At 39.2% G+C, this 24,084-nt stretch overlaps 2 protein-coding genes across 2 annotated transcripts in view; both read right to left on the bottom strand.

Moving 5' to 3' along the window:
* The window catches only part of DSG2 (desmoglein 2), a 72,625-nt gene extending 63,113 nt beyond the window's left edge, over positions 1-9,512 (bottom strand). Inside the window, exons 1-3 of the mRNA XM_034652448.1 lie at positions 9,495-9,512; positions 2,922-3,125; positions 2,671-2,745 (exon numbers count right to left, since the gene is read on the bottom strand). Coding sequence (XP_034508339.1) covers positions 2,671-2,745; positions 2,922-3,125; positions 9,495-9,512 — 297 coding nt within the window. The remainder of the gene's footprint in view (positions 1-2,670; positions 2,746-2,921; positions 3,126-9,494) is intronic.
* Positions 9,513-16,134: 6,622 nt separating this feature from the next.
* DSG3 (desmoglein 3) overlaps positions 16,135-24,084 on the bottom strand; it is a 32,851-nt gene continuing 24,901 nt past the window's right edge. Inside the window, exons 13-16 of the mRNA XM_019807419.2 lie at positions 21,972-22,111; positions 21,592-21,655; positions 19,963-20,210; positions 16,135-18,798 (exon numbers count right to left, since the gene is read on the bottom strand). Of these exons, the coding sequence (XP_019662978.1) occupies positions 18,181-18,798; positions 19,963-20,210; positions 21,592-21,655; positions 21,972-22,111 (1,070 nt within the window). The 3' untranslated portion in view covers positions 16,135-18,180. The remainder of the gene's footprint in view (positions 18,799-19,962; positions 20,211-21,591; positions 21,656-21,971; positions 22,112-24,084) is intronic.

Raw genomic sequence — 24,084 nt, forward strand, 5'->3', positions numbered from 1 at the left:
AAACAACCTGACAATACGTTCTGTTGGCAAGTCTGTGAAGCAACCGGAACACTGCGACATTCCAAGTGGTAATGCAAAATGGCACAACCACTTTGGAAAGCATTTTGGAAGTTTCTTACAAAGTTCAGTAGACACGTATCATATGATTCAGCGACCCTGCTCCTAGGCATTTACCAAATGAAGTACAAATGGATGTTTACACAAAACCCTGTCTACAAATATTCTGGCAACTTTTTCATTGTCAACCAAACTTGGAAACAATCTAAATATGCTTTGGCTGATGAATGGGTGAGCACACAGTGCTTTGCTATACACAATGGCCTAAGTCTCAGCAATGAAATGAAAGAACTATTTATACATGCAACGACTTTCCAAATCTCAAATGCTAAGTGAAAGAATGCCATGTGCTGTACAATTCAATTTAAGTGATATTCTGGAAAAGGCAAAACTATACAGACAGAAAACAGATCGGCGGTTGCCAGAAGCAGGGGCTAGAGGGAGGGACTGACTACAAAGATGCAAGAGATGATTTGGGGGAAGGTTTGAAATGTTCTATATCTTAATGGCCAATACTTCCTGATTTCAAAACTTAATATCAGGGGCGCCTGGGTGGCTCAGTCAGTTAAACGTCTGCCTTTGGCTCAGGTCATGATCTCAGGGTCCTGGGATCGAGCCCCGCATTGAGTTCCCTACTCACCAGGGAGCCTGTTTCTCCCTCTGCCCCTTCCCCCCTTGCTCTTGTGCATGCTCTGTCTCAAATACATAAAGAAAATCTTAAAAAAAAAAAAGAAAGAAAAGAAAAAAATACCATCTTCAGTAGCACCAAAAGACATAAAATACGACATATCTTAAAAAGGTTGAATTTTACTGTATATGAATTTTATCTCAACCAAAAGGCTGAATTTACCATATGTAAACTCTATCTTGGTATTTTTTTAAAACGTGATGTCCATTTCCCATTGTACAAAGTAGCATCTAGAACCATGTCTGGCCCATAATAGATACTTAATAAATATTTGTTGAATGGATAGATACAATCATTAGTATCAGAACTGACTTTTCATCACTGTAGGGGCTACTGTTTTAGTCTGCTCAGCACCTCACACCCCAAAGTCCTTCTGGTAATAATGGTCGTCTAGCCGGTCACGAGCTCACGATGCACATTTGGACAGTCGTTCCGCAGGATTCTTCCTAAATGAAACCAGTGATAAACGTTAACTTTTTCCTTTCTGTTCTTAGAATACAGGCCAGTCATTCTGGGGCCTGAGGCTGCCGTGAGGAGGAGAAGCAGAAAAAGAGAGAGAGCGGGAAAGAATCCACAGTGTTGAGTCCTTGGACCCAGTTGTCCTGAGGCCACAGCCAGCCCTGGGCTTTCCTAGGTTGGGTGTCATGAGTTAGCAAATATCCCCACCTTTTAAAATAAAACTTGTTTCTATTATCTGCTACCAAAGATTTTAAAAACCAGTAATAACATTAGCAGTGACTCTAAGAGCCAGCCTTTATGACTTATTTTCTGCCAGGCAGTCAGTCCTCGCCACAGCCCTAGGAGTTCAGTGCTCCTTTCCCCGTATTTTATCAACGGCAACCTAGTAGAGGTCAAGCAATTTGTCGAGGTCTCACCGTCGGTACAGTTGGTGGAGTTGGTATCCATGTGGCACAGACACCATTTATCTCCTATACTTTAAGCCGTGGAAGGGGAGAGCTTCGAACTTTAAAACCAGTTTGCAGCCACGGTTCTTAGCTGAGGCTGCATGTTCGAACCACCTGGGACACTTAAAAAGCCATCCCATCAGTCAGGCCGAACCCAGGGACCAAGCAAATTGAAATCTCTGGGTTAGGATCCGTAGTACTGGTGTTTGTTTGTTTGTTTGTTTTTAAAGCTGCCTAGTGATTCCCAGTGTGTGGTCCTGGTCAAGAGCCCCCTACCCAAAGGGTTAGGATTTGTCTTGACCACTGAAAACACAGCATCCCCCTCCGTCCCCCATAACAGAGAGTATAGAAATGTGCTTGATCCTCCATAGAATTAAAGGGGAGCCAGGATTAAATTGGGATTTCCAGAATTAAATTGGGGATCTCAATTAAAAACATTTTGAAGGCAGAAAAGTAAGGTTTCTGGGCAGGGATTTTTAGGGGGAAATACATATGTGTGTGTGTGTGTGTGTGTGTGTGTGTGTATTTTTATAGTATCGTGTATTTGGGCCACAAAGAAAGGTAGTCAGAACAGTAACCCTAAATTGTATTAAGCCCCCAGTGATACCTGGCTTTTGCCAGTAACAGTCAGCTAGCAAAACAGGAGAGACACAGGAAAAATATTATCTGAGCTTTGCTGGTACCGTAATCACTCCATTTTCGGGTTTTAGCACCTGAATCCTGGCTCTTATATGATAGCTATAATAATAATAACATATGTCCTCCAGACAGTGGGGCTTACTGCCATATTTTCATTTCATTTTCAGGGAATGTCTAAAAGGACAAAGACTTTTTCTTTGGGGGAGACTTGCAGAAGATACAATTTGGGGTGGGTGCCGCCCTGCCCAGGGGCGCAGTGCCAGGTGCGGCCGCCGCGAGAAAAACGGAACAGGGAGCCAGCCCGAGCTGCTGGCGCTGAGGTGGGAATTCCTCGGCGGAGGGAGGCGCGCGGTGGACTCCCGCCCCCCGTCGCACACGCACCTGGGACCATGACGTCCCTGGGCTGGGGACTTTGGGTGGCAGGCCCCGCCCCGCCGTCCTCTCCTTTCCCGTCCCCTCCTCTCAGGAGAGTGGCCGGGACTAGGGAGGCTCCGGGTCACCGGGCGGCACTCTGCCTGAGCTGCGGCGGGTCGCCCGGCCCCGGCCCAAAGGCAAAGCCTGCTCCCCGCCTCGAGATCTGCTGTGTCCAGCGAGGGTCCCCGGCCACCCGAGGCCGCTCAGGGGTCCCCCGCCTTGTGCTTGTGCGCGGGCCCGGAGCTCAGGTGGCGCAGAGGAGACTGTGGCGCGGGCTCCTTCGTCCTCACTGCAGCCAGGGGTGCCTGGGGCCTGCTTTCAGCGAGCTCGGGTTCTGGAGCAGGATTTAGGTGGCTGGCTCTGTGAGGCTTCTTGCTTCTCCCCAGTGCCCCTTCATTACTTCCAACAGGTTTGCAGTTTATCTGGTTAAGGGAGAAACAAAAATCACAGATGATCTAAGCAGACAGTTCTTTGACTTCTTGTTAACTAGACACAGCTAGAAGAATATTCTAGCGGTGTTAAGGGGAAGATAGACTCTTCGATATGATTTCCAAAATCTCTTACACAAAGAATAGAGGTTAGAATCCTTGCTCCAGTAGTTACTAGTGGTGTGACCTGGGCAATCTCTCTGTGCCTTAGTTCCCAGTCTGTTCAATGGGATTAATAGCACCCAACACATAAGGCTGTTGTGAAGATTAAACCAGAAAATCCATGTGAAGCTTTCTGTGGTGTTTAGTACATCAGGTTCAATAAATGTAGTTGTTAGTAGTATAATTATTATTGCAAGTGTAAATGTTAAGTTGAACTTTTCTTGAAAAACAAAGCACTGGAATCAACATCAGGTTGGGAAACTAAGAAGGGTTAACTATTGATATTGGAGTAGTGAAAGAACCCATGGAAGTATAAAGGGTTGGTATGCTGCTAGAAAGAGGTTTGGCATTCAGTTTGAACACAGTAGCAGAGTTCTTTCTGTGGTCAAAAGTGCCCTCTTGTTCCTCTCCCAGTTTATCCTACCCTTCTCTCCCCAGCTCTGATCTTGCCAGTTTTTCAGATGAGTGCAGTTGGCATGTCCTCTTTGTCCCTTTCTTCCCTAGCTGCCAAAGACCACTCCCTCTTTGAGCGGAGAGAACCACATTCTCCTCTATTTGGTTAGGGCTTAACTGCTGAGTGACTTCTCTCATAGTATTATTTAAGTGTTAGTGATTAAGTAAGCAGAGGACTAAGTATCTAGGAAGAGTGTTTCATTTTCTGCTGTTTCCAGTGCCTAGAACAGTGCTGAGTACCGGCACTGGATGCATAATTCAATCAGGAAAGAAGTATGTCTTCTAGTTTCCATTCCTTTCTCTTGAGCTAGATGTGGGTGGTAGCACCTTGGTGATAATTCTCATTCCCTATGGCTGTGGGAAAACTTCTAAATAAACAAGACAGGCTTTACCAAAACACTTTCACAAATCAAACCTGGAGACTATATAAATCTTACCTAAAATTAGTTCTCTTGCACCTGAGTCCTATAGGCAACTATTTATGCCTCGTTATCAAGAGTTTGGTTTCTGTTTAGTAAAAAACGTAATTGTAGCTTCCAGAATGAGAAAAAGCTAAGCCAAATTTTATTTCTATTGAATTGTTCATCTTCCCCAGAGGCTGACAAAGTCAGTTTCAGTGTCATATTCTTTTATAAGACATTTATTCAAAGGCTTTGAGAGAAGGTATCAATACATGCATTATCCAGTGCCATAGTATGTCATTCTTGAAATCGTTCCCCTTTAAAAACTGTGAAACTTATGACTCAGTGTGTTGAAGGTACTTGTTGAAGAGTCAGGTGAAACAGCTAGTTCTCTAGCTCCTGACTTCTTTCTCCTGGCATGAGAGTAGTCTATTTCATAAATCTGTACACAGGAACAAATGTCATTACCAATGAAGCACTTGATTGCCTTAAAATAAATTGAGTGTTAACAAGATGTGAAAGATTTAACTTACAGGGTTTTCCCCCTAAATTAGTTGAACATTATGGTAAATGCACTTTTCTTAAAACATGTACCTATAAAAAAAAACAAAACCAAAAAACATGTACTGGTAATGTACCATTTTGAATTATACTTTGTGTAAATAATTAGCTTTAATGTCTAGATATATTCAAAATACCTACTTGAGTTATGTTTCCCACAATACTTTGCTTCACACGTACACACAGACAAGAATAAGTTTCAAGTGATTGGCTTATTATCTCATCTCTTAATATTACCTAAAACATAAAAATTGTGTAAAAACAAAAATTAATGTGTCCTTTACTATCACTGGCTTTTTACTCCTGACACATTCCAGCATCAAGGAACACTTTATGCATCAACAGTTCTTGGCAAATAGTTTGATAGAAGGCTGACCCTTTAAATCCACTGAAAATCCCAATGAGTGTATTAAAATTAATGTCAAAGAGATGAGAGCTAAATTGGGCGATTTCTGATTTTTAAGTCATAATGTATGACCATTACAACATAAAAAATGATTATGGTCAGGAGGCTTACTTCTAGAACATCTATAGATAATGGGTATGTAGATACAAGAAAAAATATGAAATACCTCTACATAATGTGAAAAGAGCAGAAAAAGAAGGAATCTCTTTTCTGGTGTAACTCCACTCATTTATTCCTTCATTTATTCAACATTTAGTTTGTCCCTGTTCACCAAACATTTCATTTGCATTTTATTGGGAATGCAAAGGTAAATAAGTATTTCTTCATCCCAAGAAATAAAAATAGGTACTTATGAAATAATATAACTACAGAACTTAAAAACTATTATAAATGCAGTCATAGAACTATACGCAGGGTATAATGCAAACCTAGGGAAGACAGTAGCTAATGCACACTGAGGACAATGATATTAGAGAAGGCTTTTGGTAGGGACTGGGGGGGTGGTGTGGTGAGCTGATTCTTAAAGGATGAGTAATTGTGAAGGAGACACTGAACGTGCCAGGACAGAGTAACTCAAAACATAGACACTGTTGGTGGAGAGTCAGGGGCTTCAGATTTGTGTGAAGAAAGCATTCTTTTCATCACATGTTAACACCAACAGGGGAGTCAGAAGTAAAAGCTTCTTTTTTTTTCAGTAAAAATTGTGTTGAGGTATTAGAGCAATATCCAATTACAAAAGTCCAGCAAGTAGCTTGAAATGAGAAGGAAAACACAATTGCAGGTAGATTTAGGGGGCGGAAATAATCATCTAATTTTCTTTCTTTCTCCATCTGTTTCTTACGGTCCTCCCCCCTGTTAAATGCTAATGTTTTTTTTTAGTTCTTTCCTTCTTTTCTTCTCATTTGGTACTGAGATGATTCTATAGGGACTCTCTTTGTGCAAGTTTTCTCTCCTGAGCTTCAAACATGGGAATATTACCATTTGGATATTTCATGGGGACCTCAAAGTACCGACATAATTTTGTAGGGATGTCAAACTCACAAACTGAAAAAAAAGATCTCTGCAATCCCTCTACTCTTCTCCAATTCAAGCTTACAACTTCCTCATATGCTTCTCACATGCCTTGTCAAGTTGGCCACCCAAGCCAAGAACATGAGAGTCATTCTCAATTCAACTTTTTCCATACTCTCCATCTCCAATTAGTTACCTTTCCCTTCATTCTCTGTGGTTCTGTTTGAAATGATTCATACAACCTTTGTAGCAGCAATCACATTTGTGGCTCATGGTGATTTCATCCATGTCTGCTACCCCACCCATTTCTCTTTCTCCAGACTGTTAGTACTTAGAAAGCAGAGGCCATATCATATTCATAGTGGGCCCAGCCCCTAGTATCTAGCAAATATTTGATAATCAATAAAGATTTATTGAACTAAGTCCACATACTAGAAGGAACTGATTATAAGTAAAAAGCAGTATAATTAAGGGAAGGTGTTTGAAATATGCACTGTGGATGAATTAATGGTGGATCTGGTCAGAAAATGTTGGTTGGGATTGTGTGTGTGTGTGCGCGTATGTGTTTCATATGCATACATGCATGCATGCATGTACATACACATGTGTTGGTCTATGTATGTGTGTTTTCCCCAACCACACTGCAGCTCAAGCACAGGAGAAGGATGGCGGATGGTGATGTGACTTAGGGTTGTAGAGTGGCCTGGCTGATGGTTAAGAGGTGTGTCAGTATACACGTGAAACTCAGTGTGGCATGAGGAGATTCACAGAATGAAGCTGGAGGAGTTTAGGGGCCAGTTGAGAAGCCAGTGTACTACGTTGGATATGGAGAAATGGGAGAGGATCCCCCTTCCCCTTAATCCTGGGGAAGGAGCCCTGGTCCTTTTCCACAGAAGCCAAGGCAGGAGCGACATCACAGCCACTAGAGTCAGGATGTTGAGATTCTCATGGACTTTCCAGTTAGACGGATCAAGAGCCACCTCCGCCTTGTGCAGTGAGAGACGAGAGCTGGCCAATTTGGGTGGAAGATGGCTTTATTGCCTTTCTGAACTAGAACTTACAGACTAATAATCAAAGCCTAGCAGACTGCAAGCCTGTGGTCTCGCACAGAGAAGCGAGCACGTCCGTAATGAACAGTCACCACACTTGGGGCAGCAACAGTCAGCCCTGAGAGCACAGCTGTGGACACCAACACCCTGAAAGAGCGAGAGCGCCCCATGCAGTGAGTCACAGTGTCTAACTGAGCTGTTCCCTACAGGCTCCTCCTTGCAAGTCAATATAAGGGGATTGGCTGGATGCAAAATCCCTGAACCAAATGGCTGAAGGAGATCCTTTACGTTGTTCACAAGGCAGAGGAGAATTAGTGGGGGATGTTACAATCCCAAAATACTGTTTGGCTCAGCCAGAAAACCAAACTTGTCTACTCTTGGGTCTAAGTAGAGTACTGATGACACCTTAAGAGATTTTTTTTTTTTTTGAAATGAATCACACTAGTTTTAAAATGTGATAGGACTATAATAATGCTGGGTGGCAGTGTGCACAAAGCCCCAGTGTCTAGGAAGCCTCAACAAGCCTCTGGTGTCCCATCAGATGCCCCTCCCTCCCAATGACTAACGTCTGGAATCCTTTAGCTGAAGGTTCCCTTAGCCATTACGTGCATCATACTGGGAGAGTGGCATGTTAATCTCTTATCAGTCATTTACACCATAGCAGATACCACAGTTTGGCCAGGCATGCTCCACCTCCGAGCCTTTGCACTCTCTGTTCCTTTTCCCTGGAAGGTTCTGTTCTAGACATGTACAATGTTTACTCCCTCACCCTTCACTTTTTGTGCCCCTCAAATATTGCCCTATTGGTGAGGCCTTCTCTGAACACTCATTTACAAATCAAATTACTCCCACCCCAGAACGCCCCTTCCCTGCTTCATTTTTCTTCCTGGCACATCACAATCTAAAAGACTAAGCATTTATGTGTTATCTGTTGCCATTTACTAGCATGTAAACTTCATGAGGGCCGGGGGTTTTCTCCGTGAACTGCTGTGTGTACAGCACATAGAACTTTGCCTGAGCCTTTGTAGGTCTTCAGTAAATATTAGTTGAATGCGGGAATGAATGAATAATTGAAAATATTTTCGAGTTATTTTGGAGGCGAGGGTGTGGGTGTGCGCATGCGTATGTGGGTGTGCGCATGCGTGTGTGGGTGCGCCTTTAAAGTGAGAGCAAAGGGGAAAGAACAAAAGACAGTTATATTCCTGGAAGGATGTCAGTGAATGTCTCCAAACTAAGGTGGACAAAAATCACTCTCCCTCACCATTTTATCAAGGATGGGCCTTGCTAAGGCTGGCTGAACAGCGTGAAGTGAAGAAGTTCAGAGGCCAGTAGAGAACATTGCTGTATTAAGACTCCCTTCCTTGCAGGGAGGACAAAGTGCAAAACCATAAACCATATGGAAAGTCTCTTGCCTTCTGGAGCTGAACAAAGCAAGCATTCATTAACAGGAGTGTGACACTTGGGAATGTTGATTTTATCTACCCAACTACATTTTCTGTTTTTTTAAGTTGGCTCCACACCCAGTGTGGGGCTTGAACCCAGAACCTTAAGATCAAGAGTAGCATGCTTACTGACTGAGCCAGCCAGGTGCCCCCCCAACTACAGTTTCTGAAAAAAAAAAAAAAATTCAGAATAAGTTTCTGGCTTTGGTTTTACCCCAGGATTTGTTTATGAGAATTCTTGGAAAGATAAGGGGAATAGCAGGGGCTGGGGATAATCGGAGGAGAGTATTTGGCTGTTAACAGCATCTCTGGACTGGAATGCTGGACTTGCCGAGCTTACAGGCAGGCATGGGAGTGTTTACTGAGGGTGTCAGGCAGAAACCATCATGCTGACTCAATATGACTAATGAGCCTATAGAAATACACAGAAAAAACCCCTCAGAAGACAGAAAAGAGTATTGGTTTCTTGGCAGTTGTTTCATTCATTTGCATGTAGGCAAGGGAAGTTCTTATGTGTAAGGAAAAGATGAAATGAAGTGATTCAATAGTTTTGGAGAGCAAACTTGGAAGTATACCATTAGTTGTTAAAGATCTTTAAAAATAATCTGGAGTGATATTATAAATACCTTAGTAGAGAGAAGCAGAATCCCCAAAACAGTGAACAATTTTTATTTTAAAGAAAAAACAAGGATCTAAGGAAATGAAATCACTCATTTTAGTTACCTTTCAGTATTCCTCTTGGTGGTGGTGGTTTTTTATTTCAGTACCATACCAGTCGATGTAGTAATCTTAATAATCAAGCTCTGTAATTTGTGAATGGCTTACTTGTTAAAATGATTAGAGCACATTTAAAGTTATTCAATAATGATGTTACTTACTTGCATTTTGACATCCATCTCGGTTGGAGAGAGTTGATTCCAGCTGGGAAGACCAGTGCAGCCTCAAGGTGATCTCGTCCGCAGGAGGATGTGAGCTTGTGAATGTTGTCTGTCACACATGTCATGGAGAAAAAAATATGGGGAACCGCTATTTTGGAACACGTTTACATGAGCTGTGCTGACTAAAAGTTATAATGTTGTTATTCCTGAGTCCTAAATTAGATATTGTGAATGGCAGATTATATATGTGTAGTAACTTTACTTTTGTAACAAAAACAATTGAAAAACTCAATATGATAAAAAATAATATAATTAACTCAGTTCCATCTATTATACACCCAGGGAATTGGAGAGTTGAAGCAGTCTTTCAGGTATAAGAAAAGAGATTCAAAATGTCTCTAGTGCCTAAGCATTTTAGGAAGATGTTTGTTTTTAGAACTGTTTTGTTTGAGCTGTACATTTTTTCTTTTTTTTGGTTTTTGTTTTTGTTTTGGCGGTAGACCAAATTTGAATTTCACCGCCCCCCTAGTTCCCACTTAGAGATTTTTTTAGACAGAAAAAGTTCAAATGCTAAGCAAACCAGTTAAGCAAAACATTGGTACAAAGAAGGCAATGGAAGGGGTGCCTGGGTGGCTCAGTGGTGAAGCGTCTGCCTTTGGCTCAGGGTGTGATCCCAGCGTTCTGGGATCGAGCCCCAAATTAGGCTCCTCCGCTGGGAGCCTGCTTCTTCCTCTCCCACTCCCCCTGCTTGTGTTCCCTCTCTCGCTGGCTGTCTCTCTCTCTCTGTCAAATAAATAAGTAAAATATTAAAAAAAAAAAGCAGGCAATGGAAAAAAAATTACTCTTGATAATTTAGCTTTAAATATCACAGTGACTTACTAGCTTCTCTAAGGGCAATTGTGGTTAAAGATTTTTTTAAAATTCATAATGATCATTATGAACATTAATATATGTCTTGAGAGCAGACCTCTTGTTTGACTAGGCAATTGTCTGCTAATTTACTATGACATTTTTTTCTTTTTTTAGGTGGACCTCTCTTAACTTTTACTGAAACAATATCTGAATGATGCCATACTTTGGGGGAAGTCACACCCATTTCATGTAGAATCAGCTACAATAGAGGAGGTAAGTCAGTCAACAAAGATTCTTGTGACTAATTCTTCTATGGGTATGAAAGAGGAAGAGAGTGTATCATCATCATACTTCTTTCTTAATTTTAGGATTAGAGCATTCATCTGAAGTAATCAGGACATTTGATGACAAGTCAAAAAATTAAGCAGAGCAGTATTACAGGGAAGACTTAGAGGTGAACAAAGTAAAACCCATGTGAAAGCTCATGTAAAGAATTGCTTTATGGTTCATAAAAGTGCCATTGTGAGTTTCCATTGTTTGGCACTGTGGGAGAATCAGCCTACATGTTGGAATTTTCAATAGTTGGAATCTTAAGTCTATAGAGTATGGTTTATTGTTCTTTATACCTTCGATTTTCACCTGAGAAGTATGGATAAGCTGTCTGAAACACAAAAAAATCAGAGGAAGATTGTGGCTTCTAGGTTTTCAGGAATAATTAGATAGTGGGACTTCTATGGAACACTTTATTTACTTTTATTTCTTAGAGACTAGATTCATTAGGTCAGTTCATCAGAATGTGAAACCTGAGTCCCAGGTGTGCTCTGTGGCCCTACATGGACAGATACCAAATATGTGATTTGAGGGACCCTGGAAAGTGTATGTGCTTAAAACACCTCACCTCCTGACCTATGACCTAATGATAATGGAATATCACTTCGTTTTTTAAGTGAAGAATTATCTTAAGTATTAAAGACATATACTCCAAGGAGGGATAGTAAAGTGCTCCTGTGATTTATACTTTATCTTGAATTAACTTATCAAAACAATTTAAGAACCTATCAACTAGTTATGGTCAGCTTTTTAAAGGAAGCAGGAAGTAGTGATTATCAAAACATTAGGCATATCGTGTTCTAGAAATAAGGTAAAAAAAATGCAAAGGAAAAGACAAATTTCACTTCCTTCCGTTTTATGTTGGGTAACTAGTTTTTACAAATAAATCTCTTTTTTACCTGGCTACCAACTTGACACCAGATATCATAGAAACTGAATGTAAAGTGTGGTCTCTTTTGTGTGTGCAGTAATTGCTATTCTATTAGCGTCACCCAGCACATGGATACTACTGAAGGTTGGGTTAAGAGCATTATTCTTTTCACGCTAATTTTCAAGTAACTTTTTCCTCCAAAGCCACCTGGCTGCCCCGTTCTACTGGTGGAAATGATGTGATTAGATCTCTTAGGGGGCGCCTGGGTGGTTAAGCATCCAACCGTTGATCTCAGCTCAGGTCTTGATCTCAGGGTCCTGAGTTCAAGCCCTGTGTTGGGCTCCATGCTGGGTGTGGTGACTACTTAAAAAAAAATAGAACTCTTAGGGAAGAAAGCTCTCCTCTCTGCCCTTTTCCAAGGAAGCTCAACTGAAAAATTATAATCATCTGGTTATCCTCATCATTTTGGCTACATAAGATAATAATTTGATCTGAATGAATTTGTCTCTCTTTGCTTGTGGTTTCAGAGGAGTTTCCAGTGTGGAGTGGCCTAGCCAGGACAACCCTGGTGAATGAGGCAAAAGATTAGTGAAAAAGAAATGTTATAGTGGCAGTTTGGAGTCACAGGAAGAGAATTAGCCTAGTCAATTCTTAACTTGATCAACAAGTTGCTTTTCAGCCTGTTTGAACATCTAAGACAAGACTTTGGGTCAGATAATATAGATGTTTTGAGTTTGTATGGTTTCAATACGTTGTATGTCAGTACTCTTAACTTTGAGTTGAGTTCATTTTGAAGATTTAAATTATAATGATAAAAACAATAAAAAAAAAGCAATCTTCGTGAGTACTTAACTGTGCCCTAAGTGCATGCTTGCCACCTGTTTACAGAAACCTCATGATATAGGTAGGGACTGTTATTTCCATAATAATAGTCCAGAGAGGTGCAAAGAGGTTAAGTAACTTGCCCAAGGACACACAGCTAGTAAGTGGTAAAGCTGGAGTTTGAACTCAACTAGTTGTCTCCAAAGCTTGAACTCTTAACTGTTAACTTAAAACACACAATTAAAAAACAAATCACATTAAAAAACCTCAAATTTATCTTTTGTTAATCCTTAAAACATAATACAGTTATTTTGATTGACTAATAGATGGAATGGCATTTTATAATTTTCTCATAGGCCCCTGAGTAGTAGCTTTGATTTTGTGCAAAGTTTAGCAGGTTTTCTTTGCCCGACAACTCTATGTCTCCTATCAAAACATTCAACAACATCTCCTGACTTGTTCTTTCAGTGGAGACATCCTTTCCTAGCCAGAGTTGGCAGAAGTAGCAATTGCATGTGTTGGCTTGTTCTGGAGGCTCTGGGGTGCAATAGGGTTGCATAGAGTAGAAGAGCTTCTATCACCTTGGCAGCAAATGTCTTTGTTGTTGGTTTGCCTCTTTGAAAGCATTTCCAAAGACCAGCACAACAGACCCTTCTGTTGCAGGGTGCAAGAAAGTGTAAGGAGGAAGAGTGGCAAGTTAGGAGATCAACTTATATTTCAACTGTAGCAGGCATAACTTGTAAGGAAAAATTCATAGCAATTTATAAGAGCTGAGAGGAAGAGGGAAGATGCAGAAAGAAATATTGTCAGAACTTATTAGAGTGAGTGTTTATTACATATTAAAGTTTTTTGTCATATAAGAAGTTGTACATGATGAATGTATATAACTTGATGAGTTTGGAGGTAAGTGTACACCTATGAAAGCATCACCAGTCTATGCCATGAACCTATTCATCCCCTCCAAAAGTTTTCTCCTCCTCTCTTATATATTATTATTATTATTAGTGACGAGAACACTTAACATAAGATTTACCCTCTTAGCAAAGTTTAGGCATGTAATACAGTATTGCTAACTGTAGGTTCTGTGCTGTCCAGTAGATCTCTAGGACTTATTCATCTGGTCTAGGTGAAACCCTGTGCTCTTTGACTAATACTTCCACTTCCTATGACACAGTTTTCTACTAATCTAAAGTTGTGGATGTCAGCCCTGGATGAGGATAGTTAAGAGTTTGGTCAGACAAGGTCTTTTCATTATGTCTTACCTGAAGAAAGTTAGGTGGGGAATCTAGGTGATTCTTTTCTTTTTAATAATAAATCCGGAGAGCAGACTGTGCATGCAGAAATTTTGTATCTGCAACACAAATCAAGCATTAGTGTCTGGTCCATGGGTCTGAGGATGGAAAGACACTCTTCAGCTCCACAAAGCTACTTACTTACCTGAGGGTGTGTGTGTGTGTGTGTGTGTGTGTGTGTGTGTGTGCATGTGCACGCATGCACCTTACCTCCAGGTTAGGATCACATAAATCTTACTATCAACATAGTCAGTTGGACATGGGAAGACATGATTGAAGTTAATCTCACTTTCTGTGTTTAAATACTCGTTTTTGGCTTAGTTACAATGCCTTTTTGCAGGAGTGGAAACCATGTCATTATCCCATTTAAATAAATACAAGATTACCTGATTCTGTGCTGCTTTATAATTAAGAGAGTTCTTTGCAATCCTCTTTTGGTTGTGAAAGAATATAAATACTTCCTTTGCCTTCTGAGGAAATGAGGACATACATATTCTTTCAATCTCAGTGTTTTGCTTTTATTGGAATTTGACGCTCTGTGTTTTCACACGACTTTCACTGTTTGCTAATTTAATAATGACAAATTCAGCACACAGAAAACATAACACTAAATAGTGTGCTATCAAAGTAATCCTTAAGGGCTTTATCAGAAAAGAGATTCTATGACTTTTGGATAATTTGTTTTCCTTATTAAATGTGGAAGAGATGCCATTGTGCCCTGAAAAATAACCTCACATATACTTCAAAATAACAGCAAATCATGTATTTGCATTCTTTCTATCTATTCCCTCATCTCTACCTTTTTATCTCTATCTCTCAATCTTAGATATATATAGAAATATATAGATTTCTCTGTCCTCTATGCCCAAATAGATATATTTGCCTGCAATGTACTGCTTCTTTAATCTTTAGAATTATATCTAGATTTCTAGTCTTTCAAAAATTACTTTCATTGTTTTCTTTGTATTCTTTCCAATTTTTCATGCTCTACTCACATCTTAGAGCTAAAAGCAAGCAGATTATTTTGACAGAGAATTATGTATTATTATTACTGAATAACTATATATAAACCTTTACATTAATGTCACTTTATTGAATGACCTTGAGGAAGTAATTTGTTCTCTGGGTCTCTGTTTTTCTGACTATGATCAGGGTTACTGTAAGAATTAAATTGGAATATGTAACTAACTGTCTTGGCCACCTGGTAGGGCTTACCAGTATCTAGTTTCTTCCTGCTCTGGTAACTGTATCCATTTGCATTTGTTCTTTTAGACTGTCATTCTCTTGAGTTTTAACTGTATCTGCATTGTGTTTAGATTTTTCTGTTTTGCATTTGTTAAAAAAAGAAAGGCTATGAATAAAAGAAAAAGAAAGTAAAGGCACCAACCTTGAAGGGCCCATGTCTTGTCGTGGAAGGATCATGGAGAGCAGAAGGAATCTCAGTATTCACTGTGGTAAACGTGTTGCTTCTGGCACCTGGAAATCAACCAATTATCTTCTTTTCTTTATCAGTTATCCCCCTTACTTAAAAATGATCTCAGACTGTGTTGTCGAACAAGTATTAAACCATATAATCTCTGATTCAGAGTTACCTTTTGCAGACCCAGTAAAGGAGTGCAGAAAATTCTGAATTTCCAATAACAAGAAGGAAGGATCCTTAACGTTTAATCATTTCTTGTTAGTTGTATTGAAGCTTGTCAGTTGAGTGTGTTTTTTCACACTCTTCCTTGACTTTTGAAAGTTAAGATAATTGATCTTGCTGTTTTTATTCTTCAAACTTTTTATAAATCAGAGGATCAGGGGATATTTTTGGAATTTACCTATAGGGGTTTCATTTTTCCTGGGGTTGATTTGGAATGTCAGAGTCAAGCCATCCACTTTTCTTCACTCAACATCCACTCTAATCCAGTTTCTGCTCCCCATACAGCAATCCAAGTTGAATGGTATGAATTAAAAAATGAAGAAAGTCAGCCAAGGCAAGATTTGAAGTTCCAAAGGGACTTTTTGTGGCATCTCTTTAAAGGGGGACATGAAAATAACAGGCATTTACTGGGAGACAGACCCAGGCTGAGGGCTGATAGCTGTCACCAGAACCATGGTACATTACCTTCTCTTTGCTCCAGCTTTTCTCTCTGAGGCATCATAGCATGTCAGAACTTTTGCTGAAAGATCATTCCAAACTACCAAACAAATAATAAATGAGTTAAAGCATCTAGTTAATAAAAGTCTGCCCTGACCTCATCCAGGACCTCATCCAGCACTATTTCCACCTGAAGAAGAGATTGGAGTCCCCAGGTATTTCCTTCCTGCCTGGGAGGATGGACAAAATGTATCTGCTAGAAAAAAATGTAAAATACTGATAAAAATACATATGTAAGTCAGTTTCTTACCTTATATTTCTTAGTAACTGTTAATTATAGAGAGTAGTTCACGTTTTACTAAATGGTTAAGAAAGTACTCATAAGTTGTTGCCAAACAGTTTTATTATAACAGTGTTACACTGTTAAAGTTTTAGTATATACTGTTGAAAATTTATACATCAAGTAAAAAGACAGTTTCAAACTTTTTTTTTTTTTTTTGCTTAAAACAATTTTTATTTTTGGTGAAAAAAATACAGATACATTTTTGCTTTGAATTTTCTTTTACATGGTAAATCGATTTGAGGTCCTCCTAGACAAGATGAATCTATTTTTATTTTACAACACATTTGATTTCAATTTTTCCCTTACAGAGCCTTTACTGCAATGACATAGTTTCCTCTGTGGTTTGGCAATGCAGCAAAATTCCCATTTCATGAAAAGTTGGGTTTTAAGAGGCAATGCCAAAATACTTTTAGGATCCTGAAGACACTTTTGAACTTGAAGTAAGGATTATTATGATTAATTTAATTCTCATTCATCACAAATCAACCATGTGTGATCTCGACCCCAGAGCAAGCTTCCATTGAGAAGAGGTCCTAGTGATAATAGCAAGACAGCTTCCTCAGGACCTGCTCCATAGATGGGCATACTGCAGGTGTTGCTAAAACAGTGGGCTTGTATTGAAAGAACACATTGCCTGCACTTCTTGGCTATCCTTTACCTTCCTGGCAGTCATGGCACCAGGGAGAGGGAAGGATGTTAGATGTAGGGACATTTAGGAGGGTCTTTCCCCCCAGGGATCCTTAGGACTATATCCTTCTGTGTAAAAACATACCTTATTACTTTGCATTCCATCTGGACAAACAAATAGGTTTTGAATATGGCAACAAAACAAAACAAAACAAAGAAGAGTATTTTATATACAATTAGATATAATGGAGCTGGACAATGACCTTGTAAAGACTCAGCTAAGACAAGAATGTTGATAAGAAGGTAGGGTGTTCTTTAGGGGCTAATGGCTGAAGATGTTGAATGACCTGAAATGATTTGAACAACCGCATTGCTATCACGGCAAAATGCATGAAGTAATAAATTCGAAATCTTCGTTGTTATGCTAGATAATTAAGTTGCTGTAGCTGTTTCAAAGGAGTGAGGCTTAATAAAATAGAGGGTACTGATAATCCCTTTCCATCTCCTTTTTTGACTTGAAATGGGGTTTATAATACATACTCAAAAATGTCACCATGTTAATCTATTCAGAGGCCTCTTTTTCTTGTGAGAAAAACCATGTATTGTATTCTCACAAAGTCTGTAGACATTGTTAACATAATAAACATCATTACATGTCATATGCAAGTTACATCTACCCACTGACATTTAAAAAATAGTAATTTTTTAAGAACTATTAACACAGGATTTGTACTGAGAAGTGTGTAGGAAGGAGCTCAATATAGATATTTTCTTTGGATAGATCCTTTCAAAGAAATTTAGAAAAACTCAAAATATTATTTACACCATACTAAGCTTCCCTAAACGTTCTATTATCAAATTTTCTTATTTTGAGAATTGAGAATTACAGATATAGCAAGTTTAATGCATAAGCCAATAGCCCTTAGCTTGAGCAAAAGATGCACTTAGGGTCTCCCAACACCAAGAAGATGGCAGCAACTCAACTGCAGCTACTTCCTTTTTCCAAGCAGCTCAAAATGCTTTAGCAAAGACCTTATGACTCTTACATCATTATTAGTGACATGAGAAAAGGTGACAGAGACAAGAACTGGGGCTCTTGACTCCAAGTGCTTAATCCACTAAAGCACGCTGCATTTTGTTGAAAGTGACAAACACCTTTCTTTAGTACTGCAAAAATAGAAGTCTAAAAGTTGTTAATTATTAATGGAAATTTTCCCACTGAATATGATCTTAAGATTTTTTGAAAAACATCAAGATTTACTATCACTTGGATGGTATTTGAGAAGTGAGAGTGACAACATACCCAGTTTGGGGATATTAACTAGGAAATTCAAACGAATTGAGCTCAGTTTAGGAGAGTACCAAATAAGTGCCCAATTAGACCAACACTGTGAGCTTTGCTATGCTACTTTGAACAATTTGGTCCAAATCATTATATTCGGCCAATATGTCATTCCAGTTCATTCTGGTCATATCAGACGGGAACAAGGATCTTCTGTACAGATCATATTACGTGACCCCCGTAGCTCCATCGGAGTTTGTAGGTTGCCAGGAACATTGGAAATGGGACAAATCACCCTTTCTGTCACTATTACATTTTGTGTGAGAAGCGGCTCAGAAACTGTAGTGGAAGGTTGCACGAGAGAACCAGAGGCCGAGTAAGTCTCTGTTACCATATAGCTACCATGCTGCAAAGGGTCAGGAATGGAAATGGCTGGTTGGAGAGCAGAGCCGGAAGCGGACAAAGCAGAAGCTCCTTGATGGCCGGACAAAGTCTGGCCCCTAACAGATTCTGACTGTTGGACTCCTAGGGAATAGCCGCAGGATTCAATCCCAAAATGGCTGTCTTTGGAAGGTGGCTGAGATTGTTTGGTTTCATCATCGATCCCGAGACTTATCTCTGCAAGTTTTTTAAATTTGGGGCCGAGCGAGTCCAAGAAGCTGTCATCCAGCTCATCGGCAATAAAACTGCAACAACCCAAGGAGCCCACGGGAGAACTGGGGGCACCCATTCCTTCATTATCATAGATCAGCAAGCAGTCATTTGCTTCCTGGGCATCGTCTTCCTCTGCGCAGGCAAATGCTTTCTAAAGATGGAGACAAGTGGAAAAAATGAATTTTAAAAGAGTCTCAGCTAAAGAATACAATACCGTTCATACAACTCAAGGATTTAGATCATGAATGCAAAATTTAGATAATCTGTAGAAGTAAAGGCATACTCTGTATATCAACAATCTTGTTACAGACATTATCCGGTGTTTGGAGAACAGTGTAGTTGGCATTCCTTCAAAATTGAATCTGGCCTGGCCTTGCGTTTTAAGTCTGGGGTTTGAGGGCACTTGCATGCATTTAGATTTATAAAACCAGTGTGTTCAAAGCTGGGAGGTTATTCACTGGGTCAAGTGTGGGGGTCCCTGTGTCCCATTTGCACCATCTAAGCCAGCTCTCAACCAGACTGGGGCCCTTGCCTAGACTCCCCAACCCATGCGGGAGCCTGACCCATGACTAAGGACCACACCACACCTCAGAATATCCCGAGTCCTCATCCCAAACAAACTCTCCCTGCCAGTCATCGGACCTTCTCAGCACCAGGTCCGATCCCAGAACTTACCAGCTCTGATACCAAAACTCTGTAGGAAATCTGTCCTAATGATGCACCAACCAAGAGGCAAGACCTGCCTCTTAAAAGTCTTCTCTGTTCTTGAACCCTTGTTCCTTTCAGTTCTATGCTTCCTGACACTTCATCTGATCTTTGATCACGTCCCCTTTTCCCCTTTTTATTTTTGGGTCATTAATTCAATGGTCCTTCATCATTTTGGGGGCATGGACTCCTTTGAAAATGTGAAGAGTACTATAACCCTGTCTCAGAAAAACATGCACCTTTGACATACTTTATAGTATAGGAAACACAAAATAAGCTGCTTTGTATTTCTAGACAGGATGCTGCTGGCCCTGACATGCAAAAGATTTTGCTTGACATTGTCATTCCAGTCACAGGGAAGAGGTTCCACTTGCCATATTATCTCCCTTGGTATCTAGCTACCATTTTTCCTTTTTGACTAGTTGCCCAATTTTGGCAGCCACCTTAGGTTATCTGCATTGTTTTGGCAAAGAACCCAATTTTTTTTCTTACATTTGAACAAGCTGTAAGTAAAACAACAACAACGAATTGCAAACCCGAAGTATAGTCAAGAAAAAAGATCTCTCGTGTACATACAAGAACAAAGCCACAGATTTTTCCACCCAATTACCTGAGAAAAATAGGAGTCCAGAAAATTCATGTTCGCTGCTCCTTCACCATAGTCTTTATTGGTTCCTCCAGTGGAATGCCTTGTTCTCATCGTTCCAGACTGTCTTGCAGAACCAATGCCAAGTCCAGTGGCTGCTCCAAATCCTGCAGCATCTCCAGATCCTGTGGCGGTTCCAAGCTTGGTGGTCAGTTCCATTCCCGAGGCTCCTTCCACTACTGTCCCTCCAGCATATGTATTCGTACAAACTTCTAAAAATGGGAGAAAATTCTATAGTGTCTTATGCTGTATTTTTTTTTTTTACTGTTTTTTGATATCAATGAGCAGACACCAAGTAAAGCAATTAAGTGGGAGAAATGACAATTATATGACTGGAGGTGATAAGAACATCCTGTGTTCTGTAATGAGAGTAACAGAGATGATGCTGCCTCAGAGGAGGTGAGGCTGTACAGAGGATCTTAGCAGATGGAATAGCTCTGGAAACATGTTAATTAAAAAATATACACAGGAAATAGATTTTCAGTGACAACAGCCAGAAATAGAAAAGTAAAAACAATATTAAGCACACAGCCATGGAAAGCTTCTAATGCAATGCTTATTTGTTTTCAGGAAAAGAGAAATTAAAATTAAGGTATCATATTGCTTTCAATATGGAAACCAAAGAGGAAACACACATAATATAATCATGCAAATTAGCATGTGCCAATTTAGTGTCTTGGTGCCTGAAGAAAATTTGAAGAGTTATGACTATTCTCCCTATTACTTTTACATTACACTTTCATGGAAAGTTAATTTTTTTCTAGAGAATTCCGAATATAATTTTTGCTATGTAATTATAATGGAAGAAGCAGGTGAGGATTGGGGTAGCTGATAAAGGCAGACATTTTGGCATGATCTCATGCGGATTTTGCGGTCTAGACATTTAAAAACAATCTATTGCTAAGTATGGAATTAAGATAAATTTTAATGTTAGGCATTAGGTCTTATTGTTCCTCTAGTTGATGCCTTAATTGTGGCACTGAGACAATATGAATAAACCAGTCATTTGGTAAACCAAAGAAATAAATAATTTCATCTATCTGAGAACATAAACGATGTTGTCCCATTATGACTGAATATAAAATTGGTACTTGAACTCAAATCAGGGTATGGTTAGTTCTGGAGAAGGAAGAAGGGCGATACGATTGAGGATGGGCACACATGAGGTTTAACTGCAAATATTAGGGTTAAGAAGAATTAAGGTTGAGTGGTAGGTACATGGTATTTGGTGTATCTTCCTTTACATTTTTCTACATGTGTGCAATCAGAAAAGATTTCACAATTAGTAATTGACTGAGAGCTATACTTCAGTTAATTAAAGTTTGGAAAATGTGTAGTAAATCTTTAGATATTAAAAATGGTGCCATCAGTGGGCAATGAATTTCAATGAACTTATTGAAACCTGAACTTGGCCCTGGAATTGACTAATATATAATAAATCATTTCATTGAAACCCTGTTTCAGTGGTAACATCTCCCAATGTGTGTACATATATGCAAATTATTAAGAAAATGATTTAGAACACTTCTTATTTTTCAGTATTTCTCATTTAACCCAGTATTGCCTTCAAAAATCCATTCAATATTCACTTACCAGAATTTTCCATGAAATCGGCTCCGTTGGCAGTGATAGGTGGCACCCGAATATTTGTGATTTCCTGAAAACCATGTTCAAAAAGTAAATATGTTTAAAAGTGAGCCAGATTTCATGGTACTATGGGTGAAATGTGGCTCTTTGCAAAAGGTGACTTTAGAAGAAGGCCACATTCTTGCAGGAGTAACCATTCTTAGGATTAGATATCTGAAGAGCTATGATTCAAAAAGGCTCCATTTATTTCAGCACTTACTCACAAAGGTCTGTAAAGGTCAAGGAGTGTCTTATTTTTATACCCCATTACCCCATTTCCTATCTGAATATAAGTCTAATTTTGCTCTATGTGATTGAAATAAATGTTTTAGAAACTGGGTTCTCACCTTGTCTTCAGGATGGGCTCCTTCGATTCCCCACTGATGAATTGTTCCTTCTGAACCATCAGGAACTGGGATAAATCCTCCTGTCACTCCCCCGATAGGACCCGCCCCACAGTCACAGGTCAGCAGCAGAAGGGGGGCCACTAGTTATAAAGGAAAACAAAATATCGGAACATTCGAGTCATTTGGAAACAATGTAACATGACAATTGTCTGAAACGTTATGAGGAAAATACAATATTTTCAGTTCTCATGGAAAATCTAATAGAAAGCAAAATTAGTTTCTACAAAATAAAATGTAAGTTAAGCATCCTAAAATTTCGTATGATTATGAAACTGGAGGAGACAGATCTGATCATTCTTGTGATATGTATATTTTCTTAAAATAGTCACTGTTCTATGAATGGTAAAGTTGGTTGCTCAGTTCCTCGATCCTTTTCTGTAATATATATATATATATATTACATATATATTACACATACATATGTATATATATAATATAGTAATATATATGTATATATTGTAATATATATATAACAGAAATATATATAACAGAAATATATATATAACAGAAATATAACAGAAATATATATATAACAGAAATATATATATAACAGAAATATATATATATATATAGATTGCATTTATTTGTATGTTTTGAGGCAATGTATTTTATGTCAGTTGACTACACACCTGGATGGTCAGGATTTTAGGTGGGCAGGAAAATGTTTCTGTAATCTGAATTCATTCATTTCATAGAAAACAGCAGTTAACCAGCAAACTCCTTCAGCAACTACAGTCATGAGCTAATGCCACTGGACTCTTAATTGGGCCTCAAGAATCCCTAGCTTGGAGGGGCTTTCCTGTCAGGGTAATTTTCATTCTTTCTGTACATATCTGTCACATCTAAGCAATAAAGATGACCATCATTCTCATGCTAATGGACCAAGAGGTAAATACTGAACTCTCTTGAAAGGAAGTTCTGGAAAGCTAGGTGGTTAGTGACCCCACCCTCGCCTCTGGCCTGTCAGGATCTGTGGAATCCTCCTGTTTGAATTCTGTCCATGTAGAGGCAGTTTAGTGAGGGGTTGTTAGGGTTCGAATTTTAGCTTCACCTCTCACCAGCTGGGTTAAGTTTTGTCATCTTTTCTTGCCTCTAATAATTAATCCAGAGAATGGGAGAATAAATATTATCTGCATCACAGGTTGTTGTGAATATTAAATGATTTAGTCATATAAGTAAAGGACAGTAGTGAGTGCTATGAGGATTTGTTAGTATTGGCTGGAAGGGCTCTGTAAGTTATGCAAATTAGGTTGGTCCTATATTATAAATAAAATGGGTTGGACATAATTGATGTATTTTCTCAAAATTTTATATGATATTCGTATAAATGATACTTCTACAGGCTTTTTAAATTTATTGCCATTCTCAATTCTGTGATTTTGTTAAGTGTGTGGGAAGGATTGAATATTGTGAGTTAGCAAATTAGTTTTTAAGGTGATGAATGTACATCTGTATGGTGAGTATTTTTAGGTGGGCATACATCGTCTTTTAGGGATGTTGCTTATCATTGTATCTACAATATATACTTGGTTTTCATATATGAATCCAGAAAAAGTTTTTCAAAGTTTTGAGTGTATTTCTACAGACTGAAAAATGTATGTTTTGTCCTGCATAAAAATCAAAACATGGCATTTTTTCAAATGGTAAGAGCACGGGAAACAAATGCCATCGTGGGAATAACATGGTGTACTTTCTCTGATTGCCATTCTGAGCCACAATCCCAAATCTACAATGGCTTGTGTCTAGGATATAACTACACCCTAAAAGTCAGTATTTCAAAATGAAACTCATCACGGCCACCGTATGTATCTGGGCTTCATCTAATATTTTCTATTTCATTTAATGGTTTAAAGGACAACTGAATTCAATGGTTCATCTGGATTTCTTATTCACCCTTCATATTCCTTAGTCTCCAAATCTTCTCCACGTAATGCCTCACACACTTATACTTTCCTTTCCAGTCTCATGTCTAAATCTGGCTTCTATCATCTCTTTGAAACTAGTAGAAGATCTCCTAACTGTTAATTTCCTTTCTAATTTACAGTACACAGCG

The sequence above is a fragment of the Ailuropoda melanoleuca genome, unplaced genomic scaffold, assembly GCF_002007445.2.
Source record: "Ailuropoda melanoleuca isolate Jingjing unplaced genomic scaffold, ASM200744v2 unplaced-scaffold6034, whole genome shotgun sequence".
Classification (NCBI taxonomy): Eukaryota; Metazoa; Chordata; class Mammalia; order Carnivora; family Ursidae; genus Ailuropoda; species Ailuropoda melanoleuca.